This window comes from Hippopotamus amphibius, chromosome 1 (assembly GCF_030028045.1).
Source record: "Hippopotamus amphibius kiboko isolate mHipAmp2 chromosome 1, mHipAmp2.hap2, whole genome shotgun sequence".
Classification (NCBI taxonomy): Eukaryota; Metazoa; Chordata; class Mammalia; order Artiodactyla; family Hippopotamidae; genus Hippopotamus; species Hippopotamus amphibius.
In genome coordinates, this window is record NC_080186.1 from 120,594,459 (window position 1) to 120,618,302 (window position 23,844).

The 23,844-nt window shown below is 53.0% G+C and overlaps 1 protein-coding gene across 8 annotated transcripts in view; it reads left to right on the forward strand.

Annotated features, from left to right (window-relative positions):
• Positions 1–18,464, forward strand: part of KIRREL1 (kirre like nephrin family adhesion molecule 1) — a 103,157-nt gene extending 84,693 nt beyond the window's left edge. For 6 of the 8 annotated variants that reach the window (XM_057727200.1, XM_057727203.1, XM_057727213.1 and 3 more), the window contains exons 4-15: positions 3,404–3,561; positions 5,506–5,656; positions 6,702–6,807; positions 6,936–7,084; positions 7,409–7,536; positions 8,222–8,396; positions 8,483–8,583; positions 10,149–10,347; positions 11,629–11,736; positions 11,904–12,043; positions 12,594–12,671; positions 12,877–18,464. In XM_057727200.1, the coding sequence (XP_057583183.1) occupies positions 3,404–3,561; positions 5,506–5,656; positions 6,702–6,807; positions 6,936–7,084; positions 7,409–7,536; positions 8,222–8,396; positions 8,483–8,583; positions 10,149–10,347; positions 11,629–11,736; positions 11,904–12,043; positions 12,594–12,671; positions 12,877–13,353 (1,970 nt within the window). In that variant the 3' untranslated portion in view covers positions 13,354–18,464. The remainder of the gene's footprint in view (positions 1–3,403; positions 3,562–5,505; positions 5,657–6,701; positions 6,808–6,935; positions 7,085–7,408; positions 7,537–8,221; positions 8,397–8,482; positions 8,584–10,148; positions 10,348–11,628; positions 11,737–11,903; positions 12,044–12,593; positions 12,672–12,876) is intronic. The other 2 variants (XM_057727210.1, XM_057727212.1) reach the window with 2 other exon arrangements.
• Positions 18,465–23,844: the final 5,380 nt, after the last annotated feature.

Genomic DNA, 23,844 nt, shown 5'->3' on the forward strand with positions numbered 1-23,844 from the left:
CCAAGCATTCCAAGGGAACGTGAGATTCTTAGGAGAACTTCTCTCTTCTTTTTCCCTTGCCAACTGCCTTGACTTGGATCCTGGAAGTTGCTACTTCTAGACTGGAGCACTCCCAACCTCACTGAGGGAGCCCTGATACTCTCCCTTCCCTCTCCTACCCCAGCACAGAGATGGAGAAATAGAGAGATAAGTAAAGGCCAACCAAGCTCCTAGACATTACAGGAACTTACTAACAGCATCCAGTGGCTTGGTTCAATCGGGGACGGCTTCCTGGCAGAGGAGAATATCTGTGGGAACACTAGATGGAGGAGTACCTTGTTTAAAAAAACCTCCCAGGTTAATGCGGGAGGACCCCATGAGAGGGGAGCTGGCTGGCTTGTTTGGAGGGCACAGTCGGTGTTGGGGGTGTGGGCTTTTGTAGCCTGTCCCAGTGATTTGGTTGGATGAGCGGAGCAGGAAGAGGCCCTAAATGTAAAAGAGATGAAAGATGAGTCCTGCTACTCCTTTCCTCTCACTCTTGCCCCTCCTCGTCTCCCTGGAACTCTCACTCTCCCTGCCTCCTGCAGCCACGCGGAGGCAATGAGAAGGCAGGACATCTCGTGCATCCTTCCCTGCTCACCTGCTCGCACACAGCCCTTGTTCATGGCAGCCCGGGGCTCAGACACCGGGCAGGGCCGGGTTGAGAGTGGGCTGTGTTCAGTGCAGGAAATCAGTCTCCCTGCACACGGCCAGCCTCGTCACCCCCCCTCCCCTGCAGCCATACCCTTCAGTGGCCTGCCCCCCACCCCAGACCAGCCCAGGCCACAGAATGGCCTTTCATGCTTCCTGCTGCAGGACTCTGAGAAGCTGCCCCCCACTCCCTCACAGACGCAGACACACGATAGATCTACAGACCCGCGGCTCCCTCATTATTCACAGCGATAACCACTCCAGGGCAGTGGTGACAGGCACAGCTCGGGGTCGGCAGGCCTGGTCCCCATCCCAGCCCTGCCGTTCAACGCGCGCTCCTGTCTCTGAGCACGTTGGCATAACCTCCCTGAGCCTCAGCACCTGGTCTGTAAATGGGGGTTAATGGCATTTACCATGAAAGGATTAATGAAATAGACTTTGTGGTGAGGATGAAATGAAATGTACACGAGGCGCTTGAGCTGACACGTGGTGAGCGTTCCATGAGTGGTGGAGATGTGGTCGATCGCGTTACAGTTATAGTCGGCTTCACATCCTTGATCTCCTTTCACCCTCACAGTAACAACTCTGGGGAGCAGATGTCAATGTGCTTTCTGAAATTCTACGAACAAGGAAACTGAGGCCTCAGTCACGTACATATTGACATACAAATTTAAGTCACAAATCCTAAAAATGCATCTGTAAACATACACATGGACACATGCCGTCTAACGGAGCATGGCAGGGGTGGCTGAGCCTTCTTTTCTTCCCCCCGGGTACAAAGGGAAAGGTGGGCTCGTGACAGAGGAGGCAGGTGGGTGGCCTTTCCTTGAGCAGAGCATGAGGGCCAACGTTACAAGGGAAGGGAGAGCCAATGGGAGGAGAAGCCTCCCCCTCAGAAGCTGGACTGGGGCCTCCCCCTGCAGACATGCAGGGCCTCTGCGCATCCAGGACCGTCCTGGGGTGTGGCAGCAAGGTGTGACCTTGGAGGGGCCCACACAGACCCGGAGAGCCTGAGTGGCAGCTCTTTTTCCCTTTCCCTCCACCTTTCTCTCCATCCCACCCCATTTGCAAATCTGCACCCCTCTGGCGTAGGAACCAGGTATGCCAGCACGCATAGAGGAAAAGCCCGGGAGTCGGCGCGTCATTCACCAGCCGGGAGCTGGAGGCACAGCTGGCTCTTGTCCGAGCAGTAAAGTGAACGCACTGCACACGTCACACGTGCCCTGCACACGACAGTCCACATACAGCCCTCATCTGGCCTTCATGAGGCCCCAGGAGTGAGCACCCGTATGTCTCTGTTGAAGAAACTGTGACTTGAGGGCCTCACCCAAGATCACATGACAGATGGATAAAGGTGCCAGGATCTGAAACCAGGGCAGCCTGATTCCGCATCCCATGCTTTTCCCACCCTCCCACTCTGCATGCACGAGTGGAGCAGAGTACCGGGATAGGCTGCAAGGGGTTCCTCCCTCCTGCAAACCCCAGCACGGAGCCTGTCATCTCATAAACTCCAGGACAGCCCTGCCCACAGCTGGACTCATGGGTCTCCCGGGGTCTGCTCTCAAGAGTTCCCTTGGAAAGGCTCCTCTGAGTCTTTCTGGTCTTTCCCAGCAAAAAGCAAACAAAATCCTTTCACCTTGCTGGCTGAGGAACATGAGGTGGACCAAATATCAAAATTATAATCAGAATCCTTCTGCCTTTGTCTTATCAATCGCTTATTCACTAATTCAGCTAATATCCTCCAGGATGTGCTATCAACCAACCTCTGCACTAGATCTCGCGGCTTTAAGAGAAAAAAAGAAGCAGCCCCTGCTCCCAGGGAATTTGCAGTCTGGTTCACCTGAGCATTTAGAAGCCTGTTGGAACAGGACAGGGAGAGACCCCCTATTTCCTAGTATGACATCTTATTGATCCAATTCCTTAAGCATTTAACCAGAGCCTGCTTTGGTCATGTTCTGTGCACTGGAGACTGTATAAATATTAGTGAGATGGAGTTCCTGCTTTTCCAGGGATGAGAGTTTTGGCTGGGGGCAGGGCATGGGTAATCATCATAAGTAACCCAAGCGCAAGGTAGCTGGTGCTCAGAGCTCAAAGTGACGGGCTGGGAACCACCGAGATGGTGATAGAGGGGGACATGGCATGGAAGGCCTTGTGCAGCAGCTGGGATGTGAACAGGATAGACAGCAGTCCAAGAGAATCTCTGAGGGAAAGGACAGCAGAAGCAAGACGGGGAGGTGGGAAAGTGCAGGACTCGGCCTGAGGAGACCTGGACGGCAGGCTGAGATGCTTGCAGCTTATGCCCGTGGCAGCTGGTAGACACGGAAGGTGTTTGAGCAGGGAAGTGGCACAGTCTTAGCTGCTCTGTTGAGAAAATAACCTGCCAGCAGTGATGCATGGGTTGAGGCCAGCAGGGCCTGGAGGCAGGGGGTCCATTTGGGAGACTGCCGTGTTAGACCCGCTCATCAGACCCGCTCATCCGGCTGCCCCAGGGCAGAGGGGCAGATGGGAGGGAATGGGTGTAAGAAGCTCCATGGAGGTAGCCACCTTTGTGTGCCAGGCCCCGCAGGCCACAGGAGCAACAGATAGAACGATTGTAAGTTAGGGAGTAAGGATGGTACTGCCCCGCCAAGGGGTGGACATGCAGAGGGAGAAATGCCTCCAGGGGCAGGGGTCTTGGTCATCTGGGCAGTGCTGGCTGCATCCTGGACTGACAGTGCTCTGCTCTTCCCCACAGTCCCTCCGGAGGACACAAGGATTGATGGCGGTCCTGTGATTCTGCTGCAGGCAGGCACCCCCCACAACCTCACGTGCCGAGCCTTCAACGCCAAGCCTGCCGCCACCATCATCTGGTTCCGGGATGGGACGCAGCAGGAAGGCGCTGTGGCCAGCACGGTGAGACCCTGCCTGTTCCCCCAGCTCCTCCTGGGTGACATCCCAGGTCACCTTTCCTTTCCGACATGGATCTGACCACAGACTCAGGGACACATGTGAAAGGGGGCCTTAGAGACCATCTGGTCCAATCCTACCATTAAGCAGTTGGGAAAATTGAGCTCTGGAGAAGAAAAGTGAATTCCCAGGTTCACAAGGCCATTCACTAGTTAGCAGAGACTAAGACTGAAAATAGCTACATTGATTAAGCACCTACTGTGTACCAAGCACTGTGCATGCTTAGCTCTGTACAGATAGTGTCTCTTAATCCTCAAAGGAGTTTCATAAATTAAGTGATATTTCCAACTCATGGAGAGTGAACTGATGGTCAAAGACATTGAGTGACTTGCCCAGGGTCACACAGCTGACATGCAGCAGAGCTGGGATTTGCACCTGGGTCAGAATGTGGTCTTTCCCTATTGAGCCCCTCTACTTTCTTCCCTTAGCCTCTAGTTGGTACAGTTTCCCAGTTGGCACAACTAAGAGCTTAGGGAGGCAGGGGGTTATGTATACATTTTACAGATGAGGAACCTATGGCAGAGAAAGACATCGAGTGACTTGTCCAGGATCACGTGGCAAAGTTGACAGTGGAGCTGGAATTAGAATCCAGATCTCCTGTTTGGAGCTCCTCCTGCCAGCTGTGGACAAGCACATGTGTGCCCAGCCCTTTGCTAGATGCTGCGGGAGACACTTCTCATTGAGGGGGGAGAGACTGCTCACCTGTGTGCCTCGGAGTGTGGCCCCAGGGAGTGAGTACCTGGATTAGCTCTGCCCTGATGCTCTGTGTGACCTTAGACAATTCACCTCTCTGGCCTTCTTTTCACCATTTGGCAAACAACAATTTGGCTTCAGTGATGCTTAACTTTTTCACTACCAAGAACTCTGTTATTTTTCTCCTCTTGGGCTACATGTTTTGAAATATTTTGGCAACGAAACAAACTGATTGGCTAATGGCCATTTGTCATCCACCCCCCTTTTTCCATATTCATTAAAGATGATGGAGATTTGAAGCAGAAGGAAGGAGCCTGTGTTACTGTGCTGGGCTGGTACTGTTCTGGTACCGCATTAGGCCCAGCAAGGATGCCTGTTTTGCTGTCAAACTGTGGGGCCCTACTTTGCCTAATGGCATAGTTTCCCTTAGGCAGTGTACAATATAGAAAACAGCCCAAGGGTTCCTATGATCATGTCCGGGGACCTGAGGTTGGATATCACTGAGCCGGTATGAGACTCTGAGCCTGTGAGTCCCTTCCCTGCCCTCAAGGAGTTTACAGTCTAGCAGGGAAGACCCAGCACTGAAACATGCATGCACGGTGCCTAAGAGGCAAGGTTGGATGTGCCCAGAGTGGTGTGCAGGACAGACTGCCTGCAAGAGGCACAAGTTCAGGCTGGGACAGAGTCCTGAGGGCTGAGATAGCAAAGGAAGATTTTCCAGAAGAGAAGAGACTTGGGCTGGACTCAGAGAATTCCAGGAATGAGGCTCAAAACCATGGGGAAAACTGTACAACACACAGAGTGAACTCTAATATAAGCTGTGGGCTTTTGTTTAGTAATAACGTATCAGTATTATTTCATAACTTGTAACACAAGTATCACACTAGTGCATCATGTTAATTTATAATAGGGGAAAACTGTGGGGTCAGGGAGGAGGGATATGGGAACTCTGTATCTTCTATTCAATTTTCCTGTAAATTTGAAACTTCTCTTAAAAAATAATAAAGTCTATTAATTAAAAACTAAACCAAACCAAACCAAACCTGGGGAGGAGGGAGGGGTTGGGGGAGGGGCTGAGCTTCAGGTTAAGTGCTCCTCCAGCAAGCCCAGCTCTGAGGGCGTCACCCGGAGAGCAGAGGAGGGAGCTTTTAGCTTGACGGTGTTTCCCACCCTTGCTCCCCCCCACCCCCACCGCAGGAGCTGCTGAAGGATGGGAAGAGGGAGACCACCACCAGCCAGCTGCTCATCAACCCCACAGACCTGGACATTGGGCGTGTCTTCACCTGCCGCAGCGTGAACGAGGCCATCCCGAGCGGCAAGGAGACGTCCATCGAGCTCGACGTGCACCGTGAGCAGGGTCCTGGGGGGGAGGGTGGAGGATGGGAGGGGGGAACGTGCACCTTGCGTGGCATCCTGGGAAGGAGCCGGGGAAGGGTGGGGGGCAGCACCCTTTGAGAAGCACGGAAGAATCCCCCAGGGGCCCAGAGACAGATCCTCCATTTCTTCTTGCTCTTGGATTCCCCGGTTTGAACCACGGGCTCCGAGGGCTTGTAGAAGAGGCATCAGCTATGAGCCAGGCAATTCCCGGGTTGAAACCGTGTGCCTCTGGGCAATGTCAGGACCTGTACCTGAGCCTCAGTTTCTCATTCTGTATCCATGCAGAAAATAAAATGCAGGCCTACAATTCCTTCTCGGAAATTTCAAACCGAAAGTGATTCGGTGGCAAAACCTTAACCGAGGCTCTTCGTAGTCTTTTATTTCACCCGCCTAATCGGAGCAGCTGCACATTTCACCGCAGATGTACTGATGTATGTGACCATGGGATGTTGCCCGGACTCTGCGGCGGGTCTTACAGAGCAAACGGTCTGTGGCCACCATTACCTTTCTAGCATTTGGAAAATTCCAAATTCTGAAACACATCTAGTTCCAGGGGGTTCAGGTAAGGGATTGTGGACCTGTACCTGCTTCTCAGGGTGGTAAGCATTAAGTGATATATAGTGTAAGCATCTAGCATGGAGTATGCCGCTTGGTAAGTGCTCAATAAATTCCCACGGCCCAGGGAAGGGGGGGCGCGTGGGCAGCGATTGGAGCGATGCCCCACCCCCATCCCGGTGAGTGAGCCTGGCGAGCCCACACTGACGCCTAGTGGCCGTCGTTGGTCATTACACCCTCTGACTAATTTGTCCCTCCGGTATCATCCTTGGTCATCACTGGAGCTGGCCCCCAGAGGCTCCTGGAATAAAGGTGAGGAGGGCTTATTTATGGAAGCTGGTGCACTGCAAACTCCAATTCCCAGATCACCACACGGGTGAGGTCTGAGCGTATGTGCTAGAGAGAGAAAAAGAAGTTTGAGGGACGGAAGAGAGCCTGACTTGCAGTCCTCTGCTTTGCAGATCCTCCTACGGTGACCCTGTCTATTGAGCCGCAGACGGTGCAGGAGGGCGAGCGCGTCATCTTTACGTGCCAGGCCACAGCCAACCCCGAGATCCTGGGCTACAGGTGCGAGGGGCGGGGCCGGGCACGCTCCGGGGAGGGGAACCGGGGGGACTTTGAGGCCAGGAGTGGGGGGCTGGGGAGGACGGGCCACCGGAAGCGGGTGACCCCGTTCTGTGTTGCCTGTCCCCCAGGTGGGCCAAGGGGGGCTTCCTCATCGAAGACGCCCACGAGAGTCGCTACGAGACCAATGTCGACTATTCCTTCTTCACGGAGCCTGTGTCCTGTGAGGTTCACAACAAAGTGGGGAGCACCAATGTCAGCACTTTAGTCAATGTCCACTGTGAGTGGCTGCAGGAGCGGGGCCGGGGACAGAGGCGGGGGCTTTAAAGGGCCGGGGCTGGAGCGGGAGGCTCCATGCTGCGGAGGAGGCGGGGCAGGAGGCAGGGTGGGAGAAGGGAGAGCAGAACGGTCGGCACTGCCCTCGATGAGATTGAGGCCCTAAGGGCTGGGGGGGATGAATTGGGAGACTGGGATACCAAACGCTACACTCTAAATATATGCAGTTTATTGCATGTTAACTATCTCAATAAAAGTTCATAAAAAAAGACCAAAAAGAAAAAAAAAGAAAAAAAGGCCCCCAACGGGATGTTCCTTTCCACCTCAGTTGCCCCCCGGATCGTAGTCGACCCCAAACCCACGACCACAGACATTGGCTCTGATGTGACCCTCACCTGCGTCTGGGTTGGGAATCCCCCCCTCACCCTCACCTGGACCAAAAAGGACTCAAACATGGTAAGAAGCTTGCTGCCTCTCCCGAACGCTGGGGGAAGGAGCCTGGCCGCAGGCTGGGGAGAGGGGGCAAAGGAGGTGCGGCATTCGTTTTCAAGTTGAACCTGGGATATTTCCAAGTTCTCGGGATTTGGAAGAGAAGAATGGTGCTTGCAATTAACCCCACGCTCCTCGGCAGACAGCTGGCCGCTTCAGTGGCAGTGGGAGGGACATGGTGACCTGTGGGTGGGAGGAGGGAAGAGGGCCTGAGTGGAGCCGCTGTGGTGGCAAGAGATGTGGTAAAAGAATGCTGCATGGGAGGGTGGAGCAGCTGGGATGATTCACTAGAGAAGAGCAGGCTGAATTCTGCAGCTCTACAGCAACCTGCATTGGACAGTTTGGGCCAAAACTGCAGAAAGAGGGATTTCAGAGTGAAACTTCCTACCTCATTTGGCAAGAGAAGCACTAGGACAGATCACCAGAAGCGGCGGCATCCTCTGTAAAAAATGCTGGCAGCCTCACCCACCCTCTTGAGCCTCCACCCATTTCTGCCCACTCTTACAGAGCTAATGTGTCTAAGTCCCCACCTGCTTAGATTCAGGGGATGGGCCAGTAGACTCGGGACCCTGTTTCCCTTCTTGGGAATTCACTTGTGGCCCTTCCTGCTTTCTTTCCAATGCCTCCAATGCGGGGGCCCACACGGATCTAGGGGCCCAGGCCTCCTGGTTCCCCACCCGAGGCTGCTCTCTCTGCCCAGGTCCTGAGTAACAGCAACCAGCTGCTGCTGAAGTCAGTGACCCAGGCCGATGCCGGCACCTACACCTGCCGGGCCATCGTGCCTCGGATCGGAGTGGCCGAGCGGGAGGTACCGCTTTATGTGAATGGTGAGTGGCCCAAGGGGGGCCGGGGGGGGGGGCGGGGCAGGCGCCGGAGGTTGCAGCTGGCCCTGACCGCGTCTTCTTGCTTTCAGGGCCCCCCATTATCTCCAGCGAGGCCGTGCAGTATGCCGTCAGGGGTGACGGTGGCAAGGTGGAGTGTTTTATCGGGAGCACGCCACCCCCAGACCGCATTGTGAGTGCTGGGCCTGGTCCCGGGCCAGCCACCAGCTTCCCTGCTCAGTTCAGCCTCCTCCTGCCTTCCCCAGGCTTTTCCTGTGCCCTGTGCTTTTCATCCTCTGACTCTGTCCCTCTCCCTGCTCAGATGCCACCTCCTCTCTTATTTGTGGGGTGACCCTGCCAGTTACTTGGTGTTTGGAACCTCAGTTTTCTCATCCGTAAAATGGGGGCAATGCTCCCTAGTGAACAGGGCTGCTGTGGCAAGTGATGTGACAGCAGATGTGAAAGGCCTTGTGCAGCCCTCCCTGGGTACGCTGTTAGTTGCCCTGGGCTTTCACTCCTGCTCTCTCCTCTCCCTCGCTCCTTGCTCTGCCCTCTGCCCTCTGCCTCTCAACCCTGCCCCATTAGTTCCATCCCACCTCGTCTTCGTCCACTCCTCTCTCTCCTCCTGCCTTCCTCCTCCTACGAGCCCTTGCGCCTCTCTCCACCCCCCTCCCTCTCCCCCACACCATGAGCCATTAATTCCTTCCGTGACCATTAACCGTCAAACCCCTCATCACATTTAATGACCATTTGGCTAACTCCAGGGCTGCCGAGGGACACTTCATTGCCACGGCCGCCTGGGCAGCGGGCGGCTCGGCTCCGGGGGGCCTCTCCTTGCAGAGCTAGGAGGACTGATCCCTGGAAAGGAGCCAGTTCTCAGCGGCTCCCCCTCCCTTAGGCTTCACTCTGAGGCAGGGGACGCAGAGGAGGGATGCCCCGGCTGGGAAGGGGGGCTGAGGATAGAGGAGCCTAGGAGAGACCCCTCTCTGGTGACAATTCCCCCTCATTATAACCATCTGTGGAGAGAGATGCCAGAGGGCGGGTGTGTGTGGGGCTGGCTGTGGGGTGGTTAAAGGTGAGGCTGAAGATTGGGTTCTGTTTAGTTAGAATCTCAGACTGTCAGAGCTGGAGGAACGCTGGAGCTTTGTCTAACTCTAGCCTGGTCCTCTCCTTTCACAGGTGAGGAAACCGAGGCCCAGAGAGGGGAGGCAAGGCTGCCAGGGACCCAGAGTTCTTGACTCTCCATCCAGGGCTTGTTTTGTCACATCAGGGGCTCCCATGTATTGGTTCATTGGATCAGCTGGGGTTATTACAAAAATAGAGATTCCCAATAAGAGAAACCTGAATTCTAACTTGGAGAAGGTGGTTCTTTGGGACACTAGTCTACCATCTTCTTGGTCTGCTCGCTTTCCAAGTAAAATTGCTATTCCTTCTCCAACAACAACAACAAAATAGAAATTCCTGGACCTCTCCTCTGGAGAGTCATAATTAGGAGATAAGCCCCAGGAATCTGCATGTTAAGGAGTGTTTCTAAGTGTATCTGAATGGTCCTAGCATGTGTCTCAGGCATGTTTGGGAGCCGTTGCTTCTCCTAGACTGGAGGTTTGAGGCAGCAGGTGTGACGTGGGCTTGTTGCAGGGTGAGCGTGGGGCTGGGCTTAAGGGCACATGGGGTGAGGGTGTAAGGATGCCTTGAGGGTGGGTCAGGTGTTTCTGCCACCTACCTCTTCCTCATCCTGTCCTGCCCTCCCCACCCCAGGCATGGGCATGGAAGGAGAACTTCCTGGAGGTGGGGACCCTGGAACGCTACACGGTGGAGAGGACCAACTCGGGCAGCGGGGTCCTGTCCACGCTCACCATCAACAACGTCATGGAGGCCGACTTTCAGACCCACTACAACTGCACCGCCTGGAACAGCTTCGGACCAGGCACAGCCATCATCCAGCTGGAAGAGCGAGGTGACAGCACTGCCGGCTGTGTAGCCAGGGCGCAGGACAGCCTGGGGACTCTGCTCCCTCTTCTCTCCAGGGGCACGGCTCCTGGGCCTGCCCACCAGAGCCTGGCCTTGGTGCTCAGCTGGGAAACCCACTCGCTTTTTTAAACATTTATTGAGCATCTGCTGTGTGCCAGGCCCTGAGCTAGGAACTGCAGGGGCAGATGTGAACGAACACAGTCCTTGCCCTCCGGAAACTTTCAGTTTAGTGGAGAACTTAGAGAGTGGTAGCAAATGACTTCAGGTGGAGACAAATGAAATGATCTGTGGAAGGGAGTAACACTCCCTACCTCACTGGGTTGGTGTGAGGATTAAATGAGGGCTGTTCCTGGAGTACGTGGCATAGAATATGTGCCCCGGAAGTTTTGGTTCCCCCACCTCTCCACAAATCCTTAGTCTGATAGGAGACACAGATTCGCTCCCTTAAGGCACTCCTAGCCTGATGAAAGAGGCATCAGGCCTTTGACTTTTTTGGAAGCTCCCGACTCTGATGAAGGAAAGAGCCCTTTTTTTTAGAAAAATAAGAACTAGCTATTTGACATGGGAGATGGGGGGAAATAACTGGGGGCTCCCCTTGGGTGTCTCAGCTGAGGACACCAAGGACACCAGCAAGAGCAAGGGGGTGGTGGGGAAGAACAGAGTAGATAGAGTGAGGCAGGACGCTGCAGGGAAGGCTTTCTGGCAGGGAATAGCCTTACATGGGTCTGATCCATCCAGCACAGCCAGGGAGAGAGAGAAAGCTGGAGGCAGGATTCCTGGGTCCTTCTCATCTCTGAGGAACAGGGGGAACCAACCAGAACTATCTGAGCCCTGGGAGGGTAGGTGCAGATGGAGCAGTCACAATGGTGTGGGCGGGGAAGGCGGTGAAAGAGGTCGGAACACAGATGGCCGATGGGAGAGTTTGGGGACAGCTGACCTCAGACAAGAGCCCAGCCCAGGAAGGAGGGACAGCCCTCACAGGCAGATGGGCTGCAAGAGAGGGACAGATGGATCACCAAGGCCAGGGTCAAGTTGATCCCAGCTCTGATGAAGCTGAAGCGCGGTCTAAACCCAAACACAGTGCAGACTTCCTCTCAAATCCCACCTCGACTAACTGAACACAGCTCAGCTGAAACGTAACCCTGTGCACAAGGGTGGGGGGGCGGGGAGGGGGAGAGCTCGGCTGTCCTGACTTCAGCCAGCACTGAGATCAGATCCCCCCTGTGACCCCATCCTCACCTTCCCCCTTTCCTTCCCTCATCTGAAGAGGTGTTACCTGTGGGCATCATCGCAGGGGCCACCATCGGCGCGGGCATCCTGCTTATCTTCTTTTTCATCGCCTTGGTGTTCTTCCTCTACCGGCGCCGCAAAGGCAGTGAGTATGGGCCCTGCTCGGGCCGCAGCCCTTCCCGGGGGTCCTTGACAGGCAGTGCCTGGGAGGGGCGAGGGGGGTTGGCAGCTGCGCTCCCTGGGCCAGGAGGGTCCCGACGCAGTCGCCGAAGAGGCTGTCAGAAAGCGTCCAAGCTGGTCCCCCTCTCCCAGGTCGCAAGGACGTGACCTTGAGGAAGCTGGACATCAAGGTGGAGACCGTGAACCGGGAGCCACTCACAATGCATTCTGACCGGGAGGACGATACTGCCAGCGTCTCCACGGCGACCCGAGTGATGAAGGCCATCTACTCGGTGAGGGTCCACTCCTCCCTGGCCCACCCCCCTCTTCACACTCTTGGGACTGGCCCCACCCCAGCTTGCTAATACCTTGGTCCTGCCCCTCCCACACATGCTTACACACATGTACCTATATGAACACACACACACACGAAACACATACACGTGCACACGCTCCCCAGGCTAATTTCCCTCCAGCAGAGGACAGGCGGGTAGGGTCTGCACAGGCTTCCTTCACCCCATCCTCCCCCCATAGAGTGTCGGAGTTAGAAACCCCTAGACGTTTTCTGGCCCAACTGCCTCATTGCTCAGAAGAGGAAACAGCCCCCGAGAGGGGCAGGGACACACCCAAGCACTGCATGTCAACGACAGCACTGGTGTCGGCGCTCAGGTCTCTGGCTCTTCCCACCACATCCCAGAGCCTCTGCTGGGAGAGGACACAGAGTTCAAGTGTGCCCGTGACCCTTCCCAGGAACAGGTGGCCTCTCGGTGTGGGGATGGGGTGGGCAAGGGGGTCAGGAATAGGGTGTCCATCTCCTGATGCCCCCCTCCTGCTACACTGCAGTCTTTCAAGGATGATGTGGACCTGAAGCAGGACCTGCGCTGCGACACCATCGACACCCGGGAGGAGTATGAGATGAAGGTGGGAACGGGGGCTCCGAGGTCCAGCAGGGTGGAGGTGAGGGCAGGTTTGGGGAGGAGCGGTCAGGAGGTTACTGAGGAAACAGAGGAGGTGGAGAGCCCAGGGCAGAGCCAGAGAAGGAGGCCCAGAGGGCCCTGATGAGACTTGACACCCCTCCCCCAAGAGGGACTCCGCTCATCCATCCTCTTCTCTCATTGCCTCTCAGGACCCCACCAATGGCTACTACAATGTGCGGGCCCACGAAGACCGCCCATCTTCCAGGGCAGTGCTCTACGCCGACTACCGTGCCCCTGGCCCTGCCCGCTTTGACGGCCGCCCCTCTTCCCGCCTCTCCCACTCCAGCGGCTATGCCCAGCTCAACACCTACAGCCGGGCCCCAGCCTCCGACTACGGTCCTGAGCCCACACCCCCTGGTCCTGCTGCCCCAGCTGGCACCGACACCACCAGCCAGCTGTCCTACGAGAACTATGAGAAGTTCAATTCCCATCCCTTCCCCGGGGCAGCAGGGTACCCCACCTACCGGCTGGGCTACCCCCAGGCCCCGCCGTCCAGCCTGGAGCGGACCCCATATGAGGCATACGACCCCATTGGCAAGTACGCCACGGCCACACGGTTCTCCTACACCTCCCAGCACTCGGACTACGGCCAGAGATTCCAGCAGCGCATGCAGACGCACGTGTAGGGCCAAGCCTAGCGGGGCATCTCTGCGGGGCAGAGGAGAGGCTCTCACAGCTGTTCCCTGATATTCAGGGGCGTTGCTTGTTGTTGCTCCCGTCCTGGGCCAGCCTTCCTCCTCCCACTGTGGCAGGCGGGGAGCAGGTCTCCCGGAAACACCCCGTCCCGGGGATGGTGCTCTGTGCGTGCCCCAGCCTCCTGGGCCTGCCCTTCCCTCTTCTTTGGGAGGATGTGTCTCTTCTGACCTGCACTCTCGCCTGGCCCCAGCCTGGGGATGGGGAAAGTGAAGGTTGTGGAGAGCAGAGGGGGCACTTTTTAGCATTCCCTTTCTATCCCAGCCCTCTGGTCTGCCGTGAGTGGACGGGGGGGTCACGGGGGGTGAGCAGGCTTTGGCCCAGGGGACATGACGTGTGGGGGTGGGTGGCTCTGGCACAGATAGATGGGAACAGGATAGCCTGGCCAGTCCATCTGCCGTCTACATTCGTACCTTGGGTCCATCTCTCCCTCCTCGGGACTGCAGAAGGGACCTTGGATTTATTTTAGCCCTGGCACCGAGTTCAGATTCAGCCCTCATTCAGCTGGGATTAAAATGCCAGTCATCCTGGCTGCCCACTGTGGACACCTGTCTATCTGCCTGCAGAGGGACTCAGGTATCCCTGATGGGGCTGCCCCCTTTCCTCCTCCTCAATGCTGGGCCAGCCAGATAAGTCGGGGAGTCGTGATGGAGAAGGAAAAGTCAGGAACCATGTCCTGAGTCACCAGCAAGACAGGGGTGTGCTACATAGCAGTTTCCAGAACCCACGCTAGAAGGAGCCCACCCAAGCCCCCCCCTTCACCCCCCCCCCCCCAGTCTGCCCCACTTCCTGGCTTTAACTCACAAGCCTGCCTGGGGAGTGGTGAGGTGAGGGTGGGGGGTGCTATAGGCTATTTTTCAAAGATAACAAAAAAACAATAAAAACCTCATTTGGGGAAAAAAAGTAGAAGAAGAAGCTATAGGGAGTCCCCCACCCAAATACAAATCCCAGGGGAAAGGAAAGGGGGCGTCTGTTCTTCTCCATCAGATTCCCAACACCTTTCATTACTCTCAATCTCGAAGCACTTTGAATCCATTTTTAAACATTCAGGTGGTGAGACCTGTCACCCGATGGGCTCTGATAGCACAGGGAGGAGGCCTGGCTATCAGGCTCTGCTGTCCTACCCTAGGGCCGACCAGCTGGTTAGAGAGGCCACCTTCCGGGAGGCATAGGAGATGTTCTCTTTAGACGGGTTTTGGTTTAAGTGTCTATTTTTTTTTTTTCTTGGACCAATCAGATTCTTTCTTCCACTTTCAGTGCCTTGAGTGTCCAGCTTTGGTTGACCGGCCCTGTGTGGGTGGCTGCGCGGGGAGCCGGTCCTGTGAGCGCAAACTCACTGCCAAGTGTTGCAGAGTTGAGGGGACAGACGGGTGAGGGGGCATGGAGAGGAAGGGCGGACCCAGTAAGGGCACCGCAGGCGGCTCGCCACGCCCACCCTCACCTCCACACCCACGTGCACGCACACCCACACCCACACATGCATTCCACACTCTCAGCCGCCACCTCCTGACCAAAGAGAACCGGTGCTCCAAAGAGAACTCGCTCCCCTGCCCCAGCCCCCTTTCCCAAGAAGCAGGGTCTGCCCTTCCCCCTTGCTCGGCCCTGACGGGGCGGGTCCTCCGCTGCAATTCCCAGAATGCGCTTTGCCCTTTCTCGTGGTCGCCATTCATAAGTCATGTTCGCTTTAATGAGTTACACACTCATCAGCCACGCACCATCACCACCCTTGCGGATGCGTCTGTGGGGTGACATTCTTCACCATCCCCTGGCTGGTAAGGACCCGCTCAAACCCAGGAAGAAAGTGGTTCCAGTTCCAGCCTCTCAGGCTGCCTCTGCCTCCTCCTCCACTTCAACGGGGGAAGTCCAGTAGCCCGGCGCTTCCAGAGGCATCACAAGCTTCTGGCGCTATTCCGCCCTTACCCCTGGAAGCGGACTCCTTCCTGCGGAGTCCTTTTCTGCGAGCTCAGTGACAAGGTCTGTTAAGGATGCAGGTTCCTGTGCAAATTCATGCAGTTTTCTTGATTTTCACAGAAGCCATGGGGATTCTAAACAAAGTCTAAAGGGGGTGGCTTTTTAAACAGAAATATTCCAAAAGATGTTTACTTTTGTTTGGGGTGTGGCCACATTCTCTTGTTTCCTCCTTTTTGGTTTTAGCACTGAGTCCATTCTGTTGGAGAGGAGGAGGCCCTGAGGTCGTTGGTAACTAAGCTGACACTGCGGGGACCATGGGTTTCGGAAGTCAGACACAGGGCTAGTTTCCTGTTCTCTGTTCCTTAACACGTTACAGTACCTGGGTACCAAGCAAACACTACGCAAGGCACAGGGAGGTGTCAGCAACCAAGGCCACCTCTGCCCTCTGCAACTTGCACTCTGGTCTGACCAGAATCTGAATTGGGACCGACCTGTTAAGCCAATGGAATTGCTTTTCTTGGGGGTGGCAGGTGTCCTTGAGCAGGGAGAGTTGCTGTCTGAGACTGGAGTCCTCCAGCGTGGTGCCTCAGTACTTGATGTGGCCACTTGGTGATCCTGACTGCCTCTGCCATTCTAGTTTTGGTGGGAAGAGCAAGGGGTCAGGAGACTTGGGACCCAGCTCTGAAGCTGTCCTTTACTGAGTGATCTTGCCCTAACCTCTTTAGGTTCATTGCCCCCTATTTTCTGGTCTTTAAGGTGAGGGGGGAGAGTTACACAAACCTCGATTTATCCTGCCCTTGCTGTATTCGTTTGGTCAGGTGGAAGGGCCTGCCATCCCTGGCAAGGATTTGGGAACAGTGACTGAGCAGGTGAAGGGACAGGGGAGTGGAAGACTTCAAGAGAAGTGGACTTCGTCATCTTGTCAGAAGTGTTATGAATGAATTGTCACTAGGAACCCCTTGATCCCAAACAGCAACAAAAAGCATATCCTAAACCTCAGAGAAATTGTTGTGGGATTATCCTTTGTCCATTGTGCTGCTTCCCACTCAAAATCCGGACAGTTTTGCAAAGCTGTCCCTGGCCAGGGCAGGGCATGGTGAGTTTCCTTTGCTGTGCCTCCAGGTTTCAGGCAACCTTTTCTGTTGGGGGAAAATGGAAGTGGCCACCCTCCACCCCAGTCCTCAGGAGCACTTCCATGGCCCAGGGACAGCTGGCCTCACTTACTGAGCAAGGGGAAGCCTGCAGGCTGTGTCTTGAGCCAGAGGGAGAGGTGTGAGAACAGCTGACCTCTCTGTGAGGGAGCAGTTAGGAAGGGCAGCCGGTAGAGTGAAGAGGGAGTCCAGCAGTTTTTGACTTCAGTTCTTGACCTTGAAGAGGTTCTTGTAGTTCTGGATGACCTATAGTCTCCTTGTGGAGGGCCCAGCTTGCATCCTAAATCCCGGATCCCTCTAAGTCTAGGCACAGAGTTTGCATGAAGCAAAAGCCACCATAGGTCAGAAAGGAACGCAGACAGGGATGGGAGTGGCGCTACGCTCTCACAGATGTACCTTTGGAGATGAAGGAGGTCAGTTTGATTCCGACCCCCACCGCTGTCCCTTTTCCAGGCTCTATGCCCTCTCCTTGTCCCAGCAAGTGCTGCTTTCCTTAAAATTTTGAGGGCAGCCTTTTCTACTTTCCAGGATGGAGCACACTGCCCTAGAGTCTTGTACTCTGGTGCCCTCTCGTTAAACGGGTGGCGCTCTGTCAGGAGCCACAAGTCTTGGGCTCCTCTGAATGGAATCAGATGGTTTCTCAGTGTACCTGACCCGTGTACATAGCGGTGCTGGGCCATTTGGGTTTGGAGAAAACCACGGGAAAACCAAGACCCCAGGTGGACTGAACTGGCTCAATCACTGCCTCCCTCTTTGCTGTGAGGGCGGTTCTGCCCCCACTACTGCATGCCCAGACACCCCTGACTTCTCTGCCAGTTCCTGCTGTGTGCCCTGGGCTGGGTCACCGCTCTGTGCCTCTACAGGCCCTTCTGCATGTTGAGGAAATCACCGGAAAGGCGTTAGTGAAGCTTCTGACCCTGGCGGGACCAGTAAGGAAATGATGATAGAACACTGAAGTGCACAGACCAAGGGATGTAATTGGAAAGGCATCTATTTTTGTGAAGAGGCTATAAAATTAGCATTTAAATATCCCATCCCCTTCTCCCTGCCTCCCTCTTATCCCCTCATGATCTCTCTCCTTTCCTGGGGGCCAGCCTCTTTCTGAAAGGTGTTGGCCTCGCCTGTGAGCTGGGTCCTGACATTCCACCTCTGGGCTGCTGAAGAGGATGGAAAGATGTGTGGCTCGGGAGATAGTCCTGAGTTTGGGGGGTGGGGTTGGGGGAGGGGGGCAGAGTCCCATGTTCTTGCATCACTGTGAGGGAGCTCCAGGCCCTGTCCCTGGAGGAATCATTGCTGCGCAGAAGTCATGGGCCATACTGGGCGGTTCTGGTACAAGCCTGCCCTGAAAAATAATAACAGTAATGATAATAATAACTCGTTTGCGTTGAGCTATCACTCATTCCTACCGATCTCCTATCCCCTAGTCCTGGCTTTTTGATGTCCCCAACCACTGGCCTTTGCAAGTGTTGGTGGGCCATGGGTTCTTTTCCCTTCTGGAGCTCTTCAGATGCTGCCCCCTGGGAGTACCCCCAGCTCGGGAGAGCGCAGCCAAGCTGCCAGTACAAGCAAACTCGCGACACAGTCTTGCTGGCAATAGTGACCCAGAAGATTTGGCTGCTGCTTCCAATCACATCAGAATGAGGCCCAGGGCTCCCTGTGGTCCCTTTTTCTACCCCACTGTTCTTGGGATTACAACCTCCACTTCTGGCTCCAGTTAAATCTTCTCCACCCAAACCCTGGTAATGAATGGATCCATGATGATAATTAAGAGAAGAGAAAAAAAAATATTATTTTTGTTAGGACAAACCATCGTAGATTTTTAGCAATGTGTATCTGTGTGTCCCTCACACCTTTTCCTATTCTGCCTTTCTTCATTTTCCTTTTTTTTAAATATTATGTACTATATTTTTAGTCTCAGACACACTATATATTATATATATTTAATTTTTTTATATATATAAATATAAATGTTTTAAAAAGTACCATGTTTTGTGTTGTTTAATGCATGAGCAGCTCAAGTTACTTAAAAGCTTGCCTGATTTGGGGTGAAATGATCTAAATTGGAGGAAAAGATAGGTTTTTGGATTGAGACGGCAGAGACGATATATTTGTGTCACCTCCAGGCTGGGGGGTGGGGGCGGGGAGAGGGAGCAAACACGTTTTATTCACCAGTTTGTGACTGTTGCAGACGCCTGAGGCCAATTATGGCAGTTCAGGGACAAACAGCCAGAGGCGCGGAGCTTTTGAAACACAGCATCCAAATGTTCTCTGCCAAATCTGATTACGGGGATCGGAAAGGGGGAGACTGAATCTGGGATCCAAATCCCAAAGGATTTGGGACTGTGAGGGTGAGCAGGACTGATTTCATTTATTCAGAATACAGTGATTTGGGTAAAAAGCAGAGTTACCAGGTCACCAACTGTTTGAACTTGAAGTGAAACAGAATGAAAAAACAGATAGTGCAGCAGTACACACACACACACACACACACACACACACACACACACACAGAGGTCATCCTGCTGAGAAATTCTGAATTCTCCGAGTTTAGTAGAATTTGCAAAGATTTTACTTCGCTCTTTTCACAGGAGCCTTTGAGGATAACTGGGGGGAAAATTGTTTTCAGATAATGTTTTTGAAAGCTATAAATCATTAAAGAAATACAAGGGGTTATTGTTTCCCTCATCCAGTCAACAATCCAGCAAACTAAAGATGGTCCACAGCAGCCTTTTGGTACACAAGGGACACAGGACACAGTCAGACAGAGATAGGGATGTAAGAGCTGAAAAAAATAGAGATAATGCAACCCATTTCCAAGAAGGCTGTAGGGCACAACCCAGAGCTACTGCAGAGGGAGGGGCGCGATGCCATGGGGGCTGCAGTTTGGAGTGTGTCCTGGACCAGGAGGCTGTAGGCTGCCCAAGGGGCGTGCAACCTGGATGGGAATGAGAGGCCCCTCGTGCAGGATGACCCTTGAGGCTACAGCCAGGTAAGTAGAACTGGCACAAGTAAAATATGGCATGATAGTTGAGACCCAGAAGCAGACAGAAAAGAATTAAAAAAAAAAAATAGAGAAAGGAGAAGAAGCAAGTCTGTACAAACATGGGGCCCAAGTGAATTCTGTTGGCCCAAGTAGTGTTAGGCTGGCTGTTTCCTGTGCTGTGTGTCTGCTTGGGGTGCATTTTATTCCTTTCTGCATCCCCAGAGCCCACTCCAGGACCAGCAGGCACTTTGGGACAAGTCTGTGAGCTGCATAGAGCACTACACAATGCTTGTTGTCAAGCCCAAGTTCATGTGTCCTACATCCAGTGAGGCCAAACAAACCAAAACGTTGGAGTTTGGAGAAGAGAAAGGCTAACTGATCAAGAGGACACTGAACAAGAAGATGGGAGATGTAGATTTATCTCAGATTCATCTTACTGACTGGCTGAGGTGTAAAGTTTTTAAAGGCCACATTTGGGATGAGGGTTGCAGGGGGTAAGATTTTCTTCTTTTTGGTTGGTGGTGAGATAACAGAGTGGTATTTCGGGAATTTTCATCATCAGCCTTCTGATTCCAACCAGTCTGGGGTCTATGGACCTGTGGTCAGCATGGAGTCCCCATCTTCTACCTGGGTCATTGGGGGGGCGGTCTTAGCTCCTGCAGAACAACTCAAAGATGTGTGTCAAAGATGTGCGTTGTTAGGTACGTTCCTCGAGGAGGAACTAGAACTCTTGTTTCATCACTGAACTATGGTTTATTGACTGCCTTTCCTTTGTTTCTGCATCCCCTCACTTCCCTAGTTAATAACTGCTTGAGTCTGCTCTCTGGAACCCAGGGAAGGCCTAAGAGAGTAAAGCCTTTTTCTACAAATAAGAAACGAGGGACACAGAAAGGCTTTTGTACCCAGGAGGTTCCTGCAGCACCCTGCTCAGTTCCAATGCCCCCTTTTGTTTGATATTCCTCAATCCTGAGGGGAACAGGAGTAGGACAAGAAAAGGAATAATGTTTTATTTCTTTTTTCTTTTGTTAGATCTTGGTTTTTTGTTTGTTTTGGTTTTGGTTTTTGTTGTTGTTGTTTTGATGTGGACAGGTTTTATTTTTCTTAATTTTATTTATTTATTTATTTACTTATTTACTTATTTATTGGCTGTGTTGGGTCTTTGTTGCTGCACATGGGCTTTCTCTAATTACGGCCAGCAGGGGCTACTCTTCATTGTGGTACATGGGTCTTCTCATTGCGGTGGCTTCTCTTGTTGCGGAGCGCGGGTTCTAGGTGTGTGGGCTCAGTTGTTGTGGTGCATGGGCTCAATAGTTGTGGCACACAGGCTTACTTGCTCCGCGGCACGTGGGATCTTCCTGGAGCAGGGAATGAACGCATATCGCCTGCATTGCAGGTGGATTCTTAACCACTGCACCACCTAGGAAGTCCCAATGTGGACCATTTTTAAAGTCATTATTGAGTTTGTTACAATATGACTTCTGTTTTATGGGTTGGTTTTTTTTTTTTTTTTTTTTTGGCCCCGAGGCATGTGGGATCTTAGCTCCCCAACCAGGGATCAAACCCATACCTCCTGCATTGGAAGACAAAGTCCTAACCACTGGAGCACCAGGGAGGTTCCAGAATAAAGTATTATTTTTATAAGTTTATTAATTTATTAATTTATTTATTGGCTGTGTTGGGTCTTCCGTGCTGCACACAGGCTTTCTCTAGTTGAGGAGAGCAGGGGCTACTCTTTATTGTGGTGCGCAGGCTACTCATCGCAGTGGCTTCTCTTGCTGCAGAGCGCAGGCTCTAGGTGCACGGGCTCAGTAATTGTGGTGCATGGGCTTAGTTGCTCTGTGACATGTGGGATCTCCTAGAGCAGGGCTTAAACCCTTGTCTCCTGCATTAGCAGGCGGATTCTTAACTACCTAGGAAGTCCCCAGAATAAAGTTTTAGATGGAGAGATTAGTCATAAGCTCGACAGGGGGACTTGGTTTTAGGGAGAACCCACTCTCGTATCTGGGCACTAGATAGGCCACAGGAGCCTGTCTCATGTATTAGGCCTCCTCCTGTGACAGGGGCCCAAGCCCTCCCCTTAAGTCACCCCCAGCCTAAGGACAAGTAGTAATGTTGCAGGAAGGGGGACCCCTTCCAGGGCCTGAGAGTGGGCTCTTGTCTGACACTTGGAAATGAGGTGTCTGAGGAGACACACGTGCTAAGGAAGAGACTTTATTGGGAAGGGGTGCCAGGTGGAGGGCAGGAGGGTGAGGGAAACCAGGAGGACTGCTCTGCCACGTGGCTTGTGGTCTCGGGTTTTATGGTGATGGGATTACTTTCCAGGTTGTCTCTGGCCAATCATTCTGACTCAGGGCCCTTCCTGGTGGCATGTACGTTGCTCAGCCAAGATGGATTCCAGCAAGAAGGATTCTGGGAGGTGGGTAGGACACATGGACTGGCGTCTCCTTTCTCCTTTTGACCTTTCCTGAATTCTTCCAGTTGGTGTAGCTTGTTAGCTCTGAGTTCCTTACCAGAACTGCCTATTTACAATAACTCATGCAAGTGGTGACTACCGGGCCTGGCCAGGGTGAGTGGTTTCAGGCAGTGTTTCCCTAACAGTAATGACACCAACAGACCCTTTATCACCACATTTTCAGAGTTTAACAAGCTACTCCCGGACTTCCCTGTTGATGCAGTGGTTAAGAATCCACCTGCCAATGCAGGGGACACGGGTTCGAGCCGTGGTCCAGGAAGATCTCACATGCTATGGAGCAACAAAGCCCATGCACCACAACTACTGAGCCTGTGCTCTAGAGCCTATGAGCCACAACTATTGAGGCTGCATGCCACAACTACTGAAGCTCGTGCTCTTAGAGCCCATGCTCCACAACAAGAGAAGCCACTGCAATGAGAAGCCTGAACACCGCAACAAAGAGTAGACCCCGCTTGCTGCAACTAGAGAAAGCCCACGCAAAGCAACGAAGACCCAATGCAGCCAAAATAAAAAATTAGTAAAAACAAACAAACAAACAAAAGAAAACAAGCTACTCCCCCCTTGGGAAGTCTCCTGCTTCACAGCAGGAGCTCTTGCCCTTGGCACAAATGTGCTCTTGTCTGTACCTTCAGCCCAAAGGTATGAACTTCAAAGTCCTCCAAGATCTACCCCAAGATCACCTTTCCAAAGGATCAGATCATTCAGCCCTCGCTTTCACTTACCCAACATTTCAACACAGTCCGACAGAAACATGCCTTGTTTGGTGTACTCCTGCACTTTGCTGCCTCTGTGCTTTTGTCTAAGCTCTTTCCTCTGACGGGAATGCTCATGTCCCTTTACCTTCTATTTCCAAGTTTTACTTATCTTTAGGGCCCAGCTCAAAGGCCATCTCTTCCAGGAAGCCTTGCCTAATTTATCACACGTTCACCTTCTCTCCCTCCTGGGAAGTCTCAGGACAGGTCAGCTGCATCTCACTGATCTCACTTGTAACTTTGCTTTGATCACAGGGTTTCGTGTATAACACATTAGTACTTTCCTCTTAAAATAAGGGCACTTGAAGGCAGAGATCCTGTCACCTTTTTTTTTATTATTTTATTTTTATTAGTAGGCTCATTGCCTGACAGAGTCCCTGGCATACTGTTGTTCAATTTGTGCTAAAGGAATGTAGGGATGGAGGGAAGGGAACGAAACCTATAGACATAATACATAAAGGGAATGTACCCTGGAGGGGCCATCCTGGATGAAGTGAGATGGCATGCTGATTAAAACATGGGCTCTCAAGTCAGTCTGCCAAGCTAATAGGCATTACCAGTACCCACTAATATTCAGTCCTCTATTTGAGTCCCCTGACTATTGGGCAAGGCCAGCCTGACTCGTTTTGGCCAATGTTCCATGAACAAAAGTGACATGTCACTTCCAGACCAAAGCATTTAATTGCTTGTGTGAGACCCTCCAGCTCTTTCTTCGCCTGCCATAGCAACGGGAGCTCATTTAATCCAGATGGTGTAGCTTCACAACAGTGGAGTCCCTCTCGGCCTGGGTCCCTGAGTGATGATGTGAAGCAGAGCCCCTCTGCCAACCCATGATGAATATGCAGTTTGAGGGAGAAGTGAATCTTTGTTTCGTTAAGATATTGAAATTCTGGAGTTCTTTGTTACTGCGACATAGTGTGTCCTATCCTGATTGATATACAGCTTCACTCTTTGCTCCTACTTGACGCTGGCTAATGTTGGCAAGGAAGAAATGTTCTTCTCCCGTCTAGATTCTTCTGGCTGGTCGAAGAATTACGTTGACATGAAGCAGATTAATAGGAGAAAATCAAACAAAAGTTTAGTAACATGTATACAGGGGAGAGACCCAGGAAAACTGGGTAACTCACCAAAATGGCCAAAGCCCTTCCCTTAAA